This window comes from Thamnophis elegans, chromosome 3 (genome assembly GCF_009769535.1).
Source record: "Thamnophis elegans isolate rThaEle1 chromosome 3, rThaEle1.pri, whole genome shotgun sequence".
Taxonomy (NCBI): domain Eukaryota; kingdom Metazoa; phylum Chordata; class Lepidosauria; order Squamata; family Colubridae; genus Thamnophis; species Thamnophis elegans.
In genome coordinates this window covers 106,007,884-106,021,332 of record NC_045543.1, presented here as the reverse complement: position 1 = coordinate 106,021,332, position 13,449 = coordinate 106,007,884, and the positions used below count along the sequence as shown (strand labels likewise).

Here is a 13,449-nt window from a genome sequence, read left to right as displayed (position 1 = left end):
TTTCAATCAACTCTGTTTCCATAGAACTTTTTCATTTTTACCACTACAGAATAAAGCTGTTACGTGCGTTTTCTGGGAGGCACAGCCAGATGTCCAGATTAAAGTGCAATTTGCCATTCCTTGAACCAACTATGCTACCTATATTCTGCTGTTCCAAGTGAAATCCCTTGTCATAAGAAATGGAAAGCCTGCAAATCTCATGGTGTTATTATTTCTGATAATAACAGAATAACAGATAATAGCGAGCAACTAGACCTAAAATTGGGAAAAATCTGTCTCTCTCGGTTAAAATCAACCTGCTGCAAAGTGCACTGCTAGTACGGTGCTTTAAACACAGGTCTAGTGTTCTTTCCGAAAGGCTGCTATTCCTGCTTATATAGGGCATTAACTTGAAAACCTGGTAAGCTTCTCATAAAAGTGATGGGCAGGCATTATGCAGGGTGATGACTCTGTGGAGCATTTGGAGTGCTAAATTGTGTCCCTGACACACATTGTGTGGAGAGAAGATAGAAAATCAGAGCTCTGAAACTGGAACAGCAACAGGCAGTGTTAAGCTGCTTCATTCAGCTGCAGGCTGGGAATTAGACTGAAGCAATATTATAAGGAATGTGATATAAAACCAGTTATAAGGGCATGTGTGTACCATGGTTAGGGGGACATGAAAATGAGCTCTGGGCTTCCAGTTAAATTTACTAAGCTTTGAGATATAAGCATCAAGACAAAGCAATTGCTTTTGTTTTTTTTTTCTTTTTTCTAGAAGCCTTGTGTCTTCTAATTACATCCATTAATTTGGTATATTACTCTTTAATTTGTTAATTTAAGTCTATTCCTGCAATCCTTTTGAAAAGAATAAGCACTGATCTACTCTTTTTTTAAAGCAAGGCCTTAGTTATTAAAAATGTCCGTCCGTCCGTCCATCCATCCCTTTGTTGCCCATCTCATATCAGTGTTTCTGAATGGCTAATGCAGAATTTAAAAACTTGCAGAACATTACAAAATAATAATATACATGTGATTGGATGGTAAGATTTCAGATCCAGATTTCCTTTAGATGGAGAAGTTTTCTGATTATTGCTTGCTTATATGATATTATCGCAATATAAATGATAGTACTACTATGCCAACACAAAGATGATTGGATTCTTTTCTACAATTGATTCTGGTCAAATGGCTCAAGTGATCCTTAGAAAAAAGTGGCTATTTCCTATATCCTGTTTTCTGATTGGTCCCAGATAGTAAGCAAACTATCTTGATTATTGAATTTCTCCAGATTATTCAATAAGGCTCAACACAAGTAAAAACACACCCGGAATATTAGAAGAAAAACCATCTTTATTTTTATTATTGTTCCTAGGTTCAGTGTAAATAGAAAGAGACAATCTTTAATATTTCCCTGTGCTTACGGTTTGGTCCACAAAGAGCAAGAGTGCTAACTGGGCAACAATATTTTGCCCCATTATTTAGGGCTTGTGGATCTGCACTGTGGAGTAGAAACTAATGATTGATATTTAAAAATAAATAAAAAACAGATAGGGAGATTGCTTGATCAGATTTGGCACTTTGATAGCCTCAAAAGACTTCCTGACTGAGAGATTGCAGGTTATGGTGGTTTATTTTTCTATGACTATGGGGAAAAAAACCTCAACAGTACAATTCATAAGGAATACAAAACAGCAACCAAATCAGCGCACGAGGAAAAAAAATCCAGGATTTGCATAAATGGGGAGTGTACAGAAACAAAAGATTTCTAGCCACCATTCATGCGACAAAGAATGATAAAAACTGAAATGACCAGGCAAAGAAGAAAGGATAAGCTAAATTAAACAATTAAATAAACCAACCATAAGCAACCCATTGGATTGGATGTTGGTACAATTGAGGAACAATCAACCATCTACTGCAAAAATAAAAATAAAAAATAAATCTCAGTTCCACTTTTTTAGGACTCAAATGGTATTCATTGATATGTGAGAGAATCTTAAAAAAAAAAAAAAGTGAGGAAGCAACAACATGTAGGCAGACACACAAAAGCATCTACACCCATGGAGAAATAGATAGCCTTGGGAGCCACTTGGTCCTGGCCTTTACCTGGTAGATTTCCAGCAAAGGTAACAATCCAGTGATCTAGTTTTTTCCACTGAATGAGAGCCATATACCAGAGTATACATTTTCAGATAAGTAAGACAGCCATTGAATAATAAGCGTACATAAGGGCAAAAAAAGCCCTTCAGATTCTTCCCGGGGTCTTCTGAAATCATAAAGCTTCACTATAAATGTGTGTTTGTAGGAAGAAGAGTGGTTCCAATTTCAAAACTGTCAAATAAATACAATGAAAGAAATGTGATCAATATTCTGTTTTAGTGTCATCAGAAGTGAAGCCATATGAGAGAATAAAATGACTGCATTGTGTGCTGTTCAACTGCTTATATGCTTGGCACCTATCCTACAGTCCATGACAATTAGTGCTTCCAAAGAAGCTAAAGAAGCTAAAGTCACAGTTCTCACACCGGCTCATTCAAGACACCCAGAGCAATTTGGTCGCTTGGCATTGTCCACTTTCTGACAATTCTGGATCAACTGCTAAGTGCTGAAATCTTGCATCAGGCGGCAGCTGTTAGCAGAAAATTCCTGGAGAAGCAAAAATGGCTGGCTTTTCAATTTTGATATAGGCCACACCTATGGATGTTGAGAGTAGGCAGTGTCATAGCCCAAGGATGAGGCAGAAGTCATTTCATACAATTGGAAAGATCTGTTGACAAAATGTGGATTCATGCCTACATGGACTTCTTTTTAAGCCCAAGTCATTAAAAGTGATTAGGACTGTTTTCATAATAATGCTAGATATAGTAGCATTAATAAAAGTAGTCCAACAACAGTAATTGGGACTGGAGCTACCATCACTAAGCAGTGCAATCATAAAACATGACATCATGTGATTGTGTGGCTTAGTGATGGCAGATCTGGCAGTCTCCAGTTATTAAGTGAGGTCTGTGCAGGTTGTTAAGTGAAGACCTCATGTGATTGCAACTTCTGACTTCCTGCCAGTTTCCCCAATGACTTTGCTTGTGGGAAGCTGGCAGGGAAGGTCCCAAAGGTGATCATGTGACTATTTGTGTGTGTGTAGGATACTCATCCAGCCATAAGTATGAGAACTGGTTGTATCACTTGCTCGGTGCTGTTGTAAGTTCAAACGGTAATTGAACAAGTAGTCATTAAATGAGGACCAACACTTTTTTTGTCCATCAATATTTCACAGTGATAGGCAAATGACTAAGAAAAAATGAGGAGTTTGACCATGTGAGGGGACAATGATGGGTGATATCCCTCAGCAACAAGAGAGGGTGGCTCCTTTCTAATGCTGACCCTGTTTTGCCAAACTGAAAATGTTGCTGCTTCTCCCTTTGCCTTGCACTCAGAAAAGGCTAGATTTTTGGAATTCTGGTACCATCCAGGATTTTAAAAAAGTTATTAGTTATTTATTAGCTAATAAAAGTTATTAGCTATTTGATCTGTCATAAAATAGATAATCTATTTGAATAAAAAATAAAGATGCCAACCAAGCATCAGAAGAAACACTTTAAAATACTACTGCTCCTATTTCTACTTTTTAAAAGGATCCAGCAATTTTCCCTGAAAACCCTAAAGTATTCCAAAACAATAAAAACATTTGGAAAGTGCATTCCTCAAGCACTAAAACTGGGTGTGTTTGAGTTCGGTCCCACAATTGAGATTTGCTTGGAATCGTTCAAATCTTCCCAATAATTTTAAAAAAATAGGTATCGATTAACTGCATTTTCAAGTTCAACGCAGAGGCTTTCTTCTGCATGAAAAGAAAATGAGCTACCCATTCAAGGAAACAAAAAATACGTCGTGGCTATGTGAGAGTCTAAGCATTTATACTCCACTCAGAGAAAAGCATCACTGGAGATCACAGGGACACAGCAGTTTATCCCTTCATGTGGATTTAAAAAAAAATAAAAATAAATAAAACGCGGGACCTTTAAAAATAAAAATCTCCAAATAACATTGCGGGAAATTACTTTAAAACGTCTAGCACATACAGGCCTACATTGTGAAACGGAAATAAATTCTTTGTTTTAAATGTGTATCTAAAACGAGGGCCAAGGCTGGGCGGCTGGAGGGGGGGAAAAAGAGGGCGGGAAGCCAGCGAGGCGGGCGTTAGGACCAGGGAAGAGTCGCGGCGGCGGCGGCGGCAACGGCGGCAGCAGCCCGCCATCAACTCAGTGCAGGGCTGCGTCCGGGGCAATTAGAGCTGCGCCAGACTGCGCCGTGCAGCGCTGCTGTCAGCCTTAATCTGCGCACTGATGGGCAGCCCGAAATCCAAGCCGCAGCCCACAGGAAGCATAAGCAGTGAACCCATATTGCTTTGACAGTTGCACTCATCTAGAAATAATGCAAAACACTACTTAGATGTATAGACGGCGACCCTGTGCTCTAGGAAGAAAACAATCTAATGAGGGGCTGGGAACGCAGCGCGCCGCCTGCCCAGAGACAAGCGGGAGCCGCTTCCGTCCGCTTTACAGCTCCTCGTAGCGGATCCGTTGCGACCGTCGCGTGGGAGCCGCTTTGCCCGAGCTGGTTTTCGCTTCCATCGCCTCGTGGAAGAACCGAAAGATCGACATGTAGCTCCTCCAGGAGGTCAGCTCGTGCCGCTCCGTCCCTGCAAGACAGAAAAGAGCACCGCGTCACTACCTGCGGGGGAAGCCCGGGAGACTGGCGGGGCTGGGGGAAGCGTCCCCCGGCAGCAAGCTGGAAAGGGTGAAGCTGAGAAGCGGGAGTTACACGGGGGCGCCAGCAGCAGCGCCACCAAGCCCCAGAGCGCGCACCCGCCCGCGTTCACAAGTGCAGAAGACACGCACTTTTTTGCAAGCCAAGTGCCTTCCTCGGTGCGGCGGGGAAGGCAGACGTTATACTCTTCCCTAGGCAATTGGGTGAATGATGAGCAGAGAGGGCAGGAAAGAAGATGTTCAAAATCATGTAACCCTGGAGAAGATTTGTTAACCGTCTCCCCCACCCCCCCAAAAAATTTCATAACTTCATCTCAAGCCTCCCAAAGCTGTGTCCTCTCAGGTTGTGCCAAGGCAGAGAGAGGAGACAAATATTTAGCACCACAGGTTATGAACAGAAATTGTCCTCTTTAGTGACATATACTTATTCTGGCTGACTGCTTGTTACTCTACAAAACATCCAAATCCTTCCCAGTGGTATTGTTATTTTTCTATGTCTTGAATGGAAGGGGCTTTCTAATGTGCCTCTTTGCTTGCCCTTGTAAGTATAATACTCGTGCACTGTTGCCCTCTCCTAGATAAAACTAACATAGTAGGGCAAGAAGCCTACTTTGAAAATGGCTTTCAGAGTGAAATAGTGAGATTTGGTAGATCAGCATCTAATCATAATCCCTCCTGCAAAACACTCCAGTCACTAGGTGCCCTGCAAGAGTTGAGAGTCCTTCCTGGATAACGCAATTATGCAGAGATGCTGCTGGGAAGTCTCAGGATCCCAGGCTTCTGTATGATACTTTAACATTGTTAATGATAATTCTCCACTCTGTAATAGTAGGTCATTGCTATGGTTACTCTACAATGGTGCAACACTTTGCTTTCCCTTCAGCTATTCGCTGAGACCTGGTAACCACATTTGTTGCCTAGCAACAGTTTTGTGAGAGTATCACAATCTGGGAGTTACAACAATAAAGGACATGATCACCCTGGCCTACCCTGAAGGAGAGCTAGAGGGGGGGGGGAACTTGGAGTCTCTGGAATAGATGTGATACATAAAAATAGATCTTGAGTCCCTACTTGGATCACACCACTGGTGTGATACTTGCATATAATTATAAAGGCAAACCCTCTCCAGAGGCATCACTACAAAGACCCTTCAATAATGCAGGTACTCCCGACCAACTCCAGCAAAGGTCTGCTTTTCCGCTACATCCTTTTAACACTTAAGGCAGGTCACTTCAAACGAGGATAATTCCTTCACAGATATCTTTTATAAAAGGCATAATTGCAGACAGGGTTTTTTTAGACAAAGAACTAGTGTCACGTAGCAACCCTGGAAATCTTTAAGAACTCAGACAATTATTTGTCACCCAAATAAAATATAGATAATGCTTGTGTAAAGATAACGTCACTTGTCCATCGGCCACAATTATATCTTGCGATTTCAGTAAATAGACACTGTCAGTATAAAGATAAGTAACCACTTTGACTCCTTTTAAAGCAGGTTGTCCTATCAGCATCCTGCCCCCCCTCCATTTCATGCTCCACTTCTAATTATTTAAACAGAACACATAGCCAATCAATGCTTCCAATCAGAGATCTCTTCCATTATATACAGTATGTTAGCATTGAAGGGAGTTCTTGGTTAAGGAAAACGTTTTCAACACTTTTTCTATCCTTCGGTAATACACACCCTTCCTGTTGCTATAGCTCTCTTAATTTTTCCTCTTATCTTTCTGTACATTCACTTGTAAATGCAAGCCTATATTTACATGAAATTACTTGCAGGTGTATTTGGATATTATATTTATTGCATCCATCTTCCATATTTGCAAAAGTGCAAATAACACTTTTTCAAAGGCATGTGTGACAGGAAAATAATGGGAAATTTTTTTGTACTAATAGTGGGCCAATTCCTTTCTCTTTTAATATATAAGCTACGCCTTTCCTCAGAAAAGATAATACATTACTTATGCTTGCTAGTGTGACTGAAACTATGATCAACCTATTAAGGGTTTTTACTAGGAACTTCTTATGCTATCTCTCCAAAACCAATTCAGGCTTTTGAATCTACAGGGAACTGATGATTCAATAGGCTAAAGCAATTTTAACTCTCTCCTCATTGTCTCTTATCTTGTAACAATCTTACTGATGGATGAACAATTTCCCTTGTGGAAAAATCACTACAGTGTTTTTTTTTTAGTTTCTATAATTATAATGCTCTGTTGCCTGAATAGGATTGCTGTAAAATTTTAGTCCTTTCATCTTGTCAAGTATAAGTGCTAGTCCTTTACATTATTTTGGTACAGTATTTTGCTCAAAGATGTACACAAAAAACTCTTAGGAAATAAAGGAATCATATATTCATAAGACTACATTACAAAGCTCATGGTATCTGTCTGTTTATTAATTCAATTACTGGCTTTATAAGATTCTAAATTATTACTGCATTCAGCATAAACATTAATCCAACATAATAACCCCAACAGCATCTATACACAGCCAAGGCTAGGAATAACTACCACTCTCTTCATAGACTGGGCTCAAATGTCATTCTGGTTCAAAACTTCGGAAAAGACCCAAATCTTCACAATTCTGTTGAATTCAATAGCTATATAATATACCATTATTCTGATTTTTTTAAAAAAATTATGTGATAAGAATTCAAATGAACAAGGCAAAAACCGAACTCCAAGCGGCAGTGGGATTCAATAATTTCATTACAATGAAATTAGACAATTGTTCTAATAAATATTAAAAAATGAATATGCTAGCATATTAAATTAAATATCTTTCCAGAAAATATAAATCCATAAAGTAACTTTGTGATTTTATGCAAGAATCCTGCTTTGCTATTATTGTTTGATGATACCAGACTTTGTATGGAGAATGCAAAAAAACTTTCTCACAGGAAAGAAGGTGGAAGTGGAACATAGAATACAATATTCTACTGTCTTTTCTTTCTCTTTTTATCATCTAAAAAAAGAAGATTCATATAGTATGAATCCCTTCCTTTTTAAGTTTCAGCATCCAACTCATTAGACATGAACTGTGCAGTTTTGGGAATACATTTGGAAGCCCTTCATTACTGAACCCTTATTCATCATTGTGCTATTTTAACCTATTTTGACAAAAACTATTGTGTGCTGAAATGACTTAAAATGTATTCTTCAGAAAAAGTCAACATTAATATGAGTTTTAACTAACAACAGTTGTTTAGAGAAAAAGGCAAAATGAAATATTGCTATCAAATGGATAAAAATATTTCAGTACACACTGAGCAGTGCATGGGATAGTGGTGCAAAACCAATATAAATGTTCTGTGAAATATGCTGCAATGAGGGGTATTTTAAATGGATGTACAGGAGAATGCCAAAGCAACCTGCAACACTCTCGACACAGGCTATAAATGCAAAAGTTGATACTAATTTATAAAGCAGTATTAAAAGCAAAATATAATGGTAACAACAGTAAAAGAAAAATTAAATGAAAAGAAAATGGCTTCTTATTAATTAAACTAGTTCAAGGGAAATGTTTTAGTATTAAGCAAAGAGGTGATACGGGAAAAAAGGATATGATTCCTGCTTCTCCTGAGGAAAGTCCTACACTGACCATGTGCAGCACTGGATTTTATTCTAAATTGATTCAAAATGGATTTCACTTAAATTAAACAACTTATTTTTTAATCAAAAAGTAGTAAATGACAAATGGATCTACTATGGCTTAAGATAAAGAAAAGTGATACTGACAGGTAGAGTGTGTCCTTTTATGTAGTTGTAAAAACAAAGTCTTGTATAACTGCCAAGTAGTTAATGTATCAAGGTAAATTTGTATATGATTTTTATATTTAATATATAAATTATGTATATTTTAAATATTATTCTTTACTAATTTATTCTACAAAACCTTCCTTTCTCTCTCCAATATTCTGTATTTTTTTAGTGCTAATATCTCTTTTAATATGAGGAGTAGGACTAAGACCTCTATAATGTACTCTTGCATACTCTGCAAAAAAGAGTCTTTTTAAAGAACTTTATCTACTTTACCTAAGATCTCTTTTCATAAATTATATTTTATTGATTTTATTGTAATTTTTTGTTTGATTGCTGTGAGCCACCCAGAGGTGTTAGGAAGCAGGCAGCATACAAATATAACAAATAATAATAATCAATGAATCCTTGTTTTAGATTACAAAATGTATAAAAACCTCACTTTTCTATAGAAATTCAAATACACAAAAACATTTTTAGGCTGATACCTATCAATTTTGCTATTTGCAAATAGTAAGCATTATCAGTAGAGAATAGGAATCTCTAGATAATTGTGGATGCAAATGTTTAGTAACGTCAGGCTCTGCCAGGTCAATGGAATTCATTTTAATTTTAAGATACTTATTATTGCCAATAAATATTACATTTTATATAAATGCAGAAAATGCTGCAAGAGAAACATTATTATTACTTGATGAGTAATAATCATGAAGAGAGAAACAAATCATTACTTGATGTCAGACTTGTAGAAGGACTATGTTTGCAAATTTGAAAGCATCCACCGCTTGGATGTGAGGCAGCTAATAAATTGCTGAGGAAGATTTTGAGAGTGTTAGAGAGGTAAAGACCATTGATATTGTTACAGAGGTAAACCAGTGATATTGGCAATTTGCAGAGGTAGGTTATGTTGTATCCTGTACTCTTCCTATTCTTTTCCTTCCTGAAAAAGAATAAACCTTTAGAAATAAATCTTTTATTTTTAAGCCCTGTCTTTAAAATACTATGGTATTCATTTGATGACTGCAGAAGTTATACTAAAGCTACAACTGCCTGAATTGCAAAGCAGATTTGATACAATTGAAGGGATTCCCCCATCCGCCCACAACATTTTAGAGAACCTAGAAACTTTTAATTATTTTTTCAAGCTCTCATCATTATAATTTTGTAGCAACTGACAATGTGCACCCAATTTTAAAAGACTACTGTTAAGTAGATACAATAGCATGAAAAACAGTGCCGGCAGAGTTGCTTAGTAAAAGAATAATATATATTGTATGTGGCAAGTTAAGGAATGTTTGCCCTTTCAGAGAAAAGATGAGTAAGGCTTAAAAATTAAGATGCTAGTAGTGTGTGCATAGGTAAGCTATGTCAACTGGAGATCTATTTAGCATTTCATATACCATATAGTTATTCCCATACTAGGCAGGCATTGTCTCATATTTCAGATCTAATGGCTTAGGATGGTTTGTTTGTTTGTTTGTTTGTTTATTTATTTATTTACTATTTTAAAAATACAACCTTTTTTAATATTCCCTTTAATAATATCTATAAGGTGTTATTACTGTCCCGCTCAGACTCCTCCAACTAAAAAATAAAGCTTTCAATTCATCTCTTCATAAAGTAAATTCAATTCAACAATCAATTTATTTGCTCATGTTTATTTACTCTACTTTAAATTTATCCTTTTGATATGGAGCCAACATTAGACATCCTTCTAGATGAGGTATTCAGTGACTTATAAAGTTATTGATATGTTCCCAATTCCAACTATAAATATCTTGCTTAAATCCAAAAACTGTCTTTGCGTCCTCAGTCCATAGAACTGACTGTACTTGCATCACATTGGTGGCTTATATTCATCTTATGACTCACTACTATATAGATATCACTTTCCCCCCTTCAGTTTCTGCCTGATTAGCCCTCAGTTCCAAATGCATGATGACCTTACACACATTGAATTTTCTTTTACTTGTATTATTTCAGTTCATGAGATCATCTGTTTCATTCTGCATAATTTTCTGATCCATCCAATGCTCCCTAGATCAATATTAGTTGCACATTTAATAAAAACATGTCTATATCCCCCTCTCCATAATTTTAGAATAATGAATAAACTAGATCCCACAATTATTACCAAGATACAACAAGTTTACTTGTTCAAGTAAATGCCTGTGTGGGCTTTACTTATTGTAGCAGCAAAGTCTTATGGGTATTTCTCATATTATACTGTACAGTTATACTTTCTGTAATCTATGACATGAGATTGAATACATGTATTGTATACTGCAAATTGACAAGGGCTGCCACTAAAAAAAAGATTATAATGCTTTTGATATCTAACATTCATGTGTTAAGTACAGTATCACTATAACCCAGCAACTGTGTCGAAATTCCTGAAGCCTAATATATTTTACTTAGTTAGGCTGAAATATACAGTTGAGCTATATACTGTATACATCACATATATTTATTATTAGATTTTATTATCCTGCTGTTATAACTATCAGTAATTCAAGATGGCAAACATACAAAGTGATGCTTCACTAGAAGACACATGGCTTTTATGTGGATATACAACAATTGTATAAATATAAAATATATAAACATTATACAGTAAGATTTATATATATATATGTTATAGATATCAGCATTCCAAATATCGTATATGCCAAAGACTGTTGGAATTACAGTTCTAAAAATCTTTATTGTTAGGGAATTCTAGCAGAGTTTCACACTGGAGAAGGATTTATATTTTAATACCTCATAGACATGTATTTACTACTGATATAGCTTTGGATTCTTAAAATACTTGTAACACCAGCAGGCTATCAAGTGAGATAGGAATATTATAATCTAATCTGCTTTTGCTGAATCACGTATGTATACGGATTTTATCTATTTCTGAATCTAAATGTTATAGTTAACTGGAATATTAACAATGGTACAGATTTAAGCATAGTGAGTCTTCTGAACAGATATTTATTTCCCCTAAAACAGGAAAATGCAGCACCTTTTTGGATATTATTACACCAGTTCTTTAGTTGAGAATAGTAACTAACACTCTTCTGTGCAAATGTGAAAAGATACAATTACCCAATGATAAGCTGACATGCTCAACTGAAGCAGCTGGTACTAAAGCTATTTGGTCTTCAAACATTATGTCTAATTTTTGGTAAAGTATTTTATGGTTTCATATGTCCATACAGTTATAGTTAGAACTGAATTATACAGCAATTAGTGCCCCAAGTTCCTTTTATGTTAGAGATACAAGATATTATCTTACTTGGAAAGTTCACCAATAAAATGGAATTATGGAATGTGTATCAGAAATACAGCTAAAGCCACCACCCTAGTATTAACCATTGATACCTTGGGGGACACACAGAATAAAAATTGATAGCATCAAAGATAGCATCAGAATTCTAACCACTGAATAAATCAGAAATGAGAATGTTTGACATCACACAATGTTGCCTGTCAAAGGGGATCATTTGAAAGATATAGTGATAAATATTAAGGTCATAAGCAATTTACAGATCAAGGACAGATCTGAGTCACAGTAAACATTATGTACAGTTGGAAACGGGTGTTTTTTTTCTCTTTTCCTCCATGCCAATATTTGAATTTGAGAACAGAATTCTCTTTGAAAATAACAATGCCAGTAGGAATGACAAGGATACTCAGGATATATTACCTTTTGTGGAATTACAAAGGATCAGTGAATAGACTGTATATTTGAGAAGTGTGTGAGAAGAAAACAGTTCATTCGTGTATAGCTTTTAAAAGTATATTCCTTGTTAGATTATGACGGAACACTAGCTTTCTGCAAAGGTTTATGTAAAGTTTAAAAGTATCCATTTTTTAAAATTTCCCCCTATTGTTTTCTTGCTTGATGTGAACATCATACATAGCAAAATAAGTTTTTAATTTCATCTTCCTTTGTTATACTTCCTCTTAAGATTACCAGAGTGCCATAGATTCACACTATGCTACTAAAGATCCAATTTGACTGATAATTTAACTGTTAAATTGCTGGCCTAGAAAGCAGGAGGCTGTGAGTTCTAGGCTTTCTTTAAGAATGAAAGCCAGCTGGGTGACTTTGGGCTAGTCATTCCTCCTCAGCCCAACCCACCTCATGGGGTGATTGTTCTGGGTAAAATAGGAGTTAGGAGTATTAAAAATGTTTGCTGACATTAGTTGACTACCCACATACACATAGAGATAAAGAAACTAGTTTGGTGTTAGTGCCAAGACATCAGGCTAGAAACTGGGAGACAGTTGAATTCTAGTCTTGTCTTAGGCACTAGAAAGGAAGGCAGGCAAACCACTTTTGAAATGTTGTCAAGAAATCAATGGGACTTCTATGACTGTAGAAGGAAACACTATGTAAAACCAGTGATCCTTCTGAGGGCTTATGCTGGATATACCTACACTCATACATACAGTACATAAATGCAGTGATTCAGCATGTACTTTTGTTGTAAAGTAATCAATATTTAATGTGACACCTGAACTTAAACTACTGTTAATATAAATTATTATATAAATCCTAGTTTCAGATATATACTAAACTCATTCAGTTAAAAACAATGTTTTTAACTGCAAAAATGTTTTATCTTCTCAAAGTCATAGTGAAATCAGAACAGAGGGTAGAGATGTAGAGGTATAAAGAAATAAGTCTAAAGATGGAATGCAAAGAAACATCAATAAAATAATTATGCTTTGATTCTGTTTAATATTTAGGAGAGAAGGCACTTTGATAGCTAATCAAGACTCAGATTTTTTATTTATATTCAGTCTTTATTATATTTAGCCCTACAACAATAAAATAGGGTTCTTATTTCTGACCAGGACATCTTGAAAAGCTTAAAGAGGATGTTGATTAAGTCTGAACTTTGTCTATATAGCACTATAGTTTATTTTATCTATTTATTATC

General features: G+C 36.2%; 1 protein-coding gene across 3 annotated transcripts in view; it reads right to left on the bottom strand.

Annotated features, from left to right (window-relative positions):
- Positions 1-1,312: 1,312 nt before the first annotated feature.
- Positions 1,313-13,449, bottom strand: part of FAM172A (family with sequence similarity 172 member A) — a 217,764-nt gene continuing 205,627 nt past the window's right edge. For all 3 annotated transcript variants that reach the window (XM_032213058.1, XM_032213059.1, XM_032213060.1), the window contains one exon: positions 1,313-4,681. In XM_032213058.1, coding sequence (XP_032068949.1) covers positions 4,539-4,681 — 143 coding nt within the window. In that variant the 3' untranslated portion in view covers positions 1,313-4,538. The remainder of the gene's footprint in view (positions 4,682-13,449) is intronic.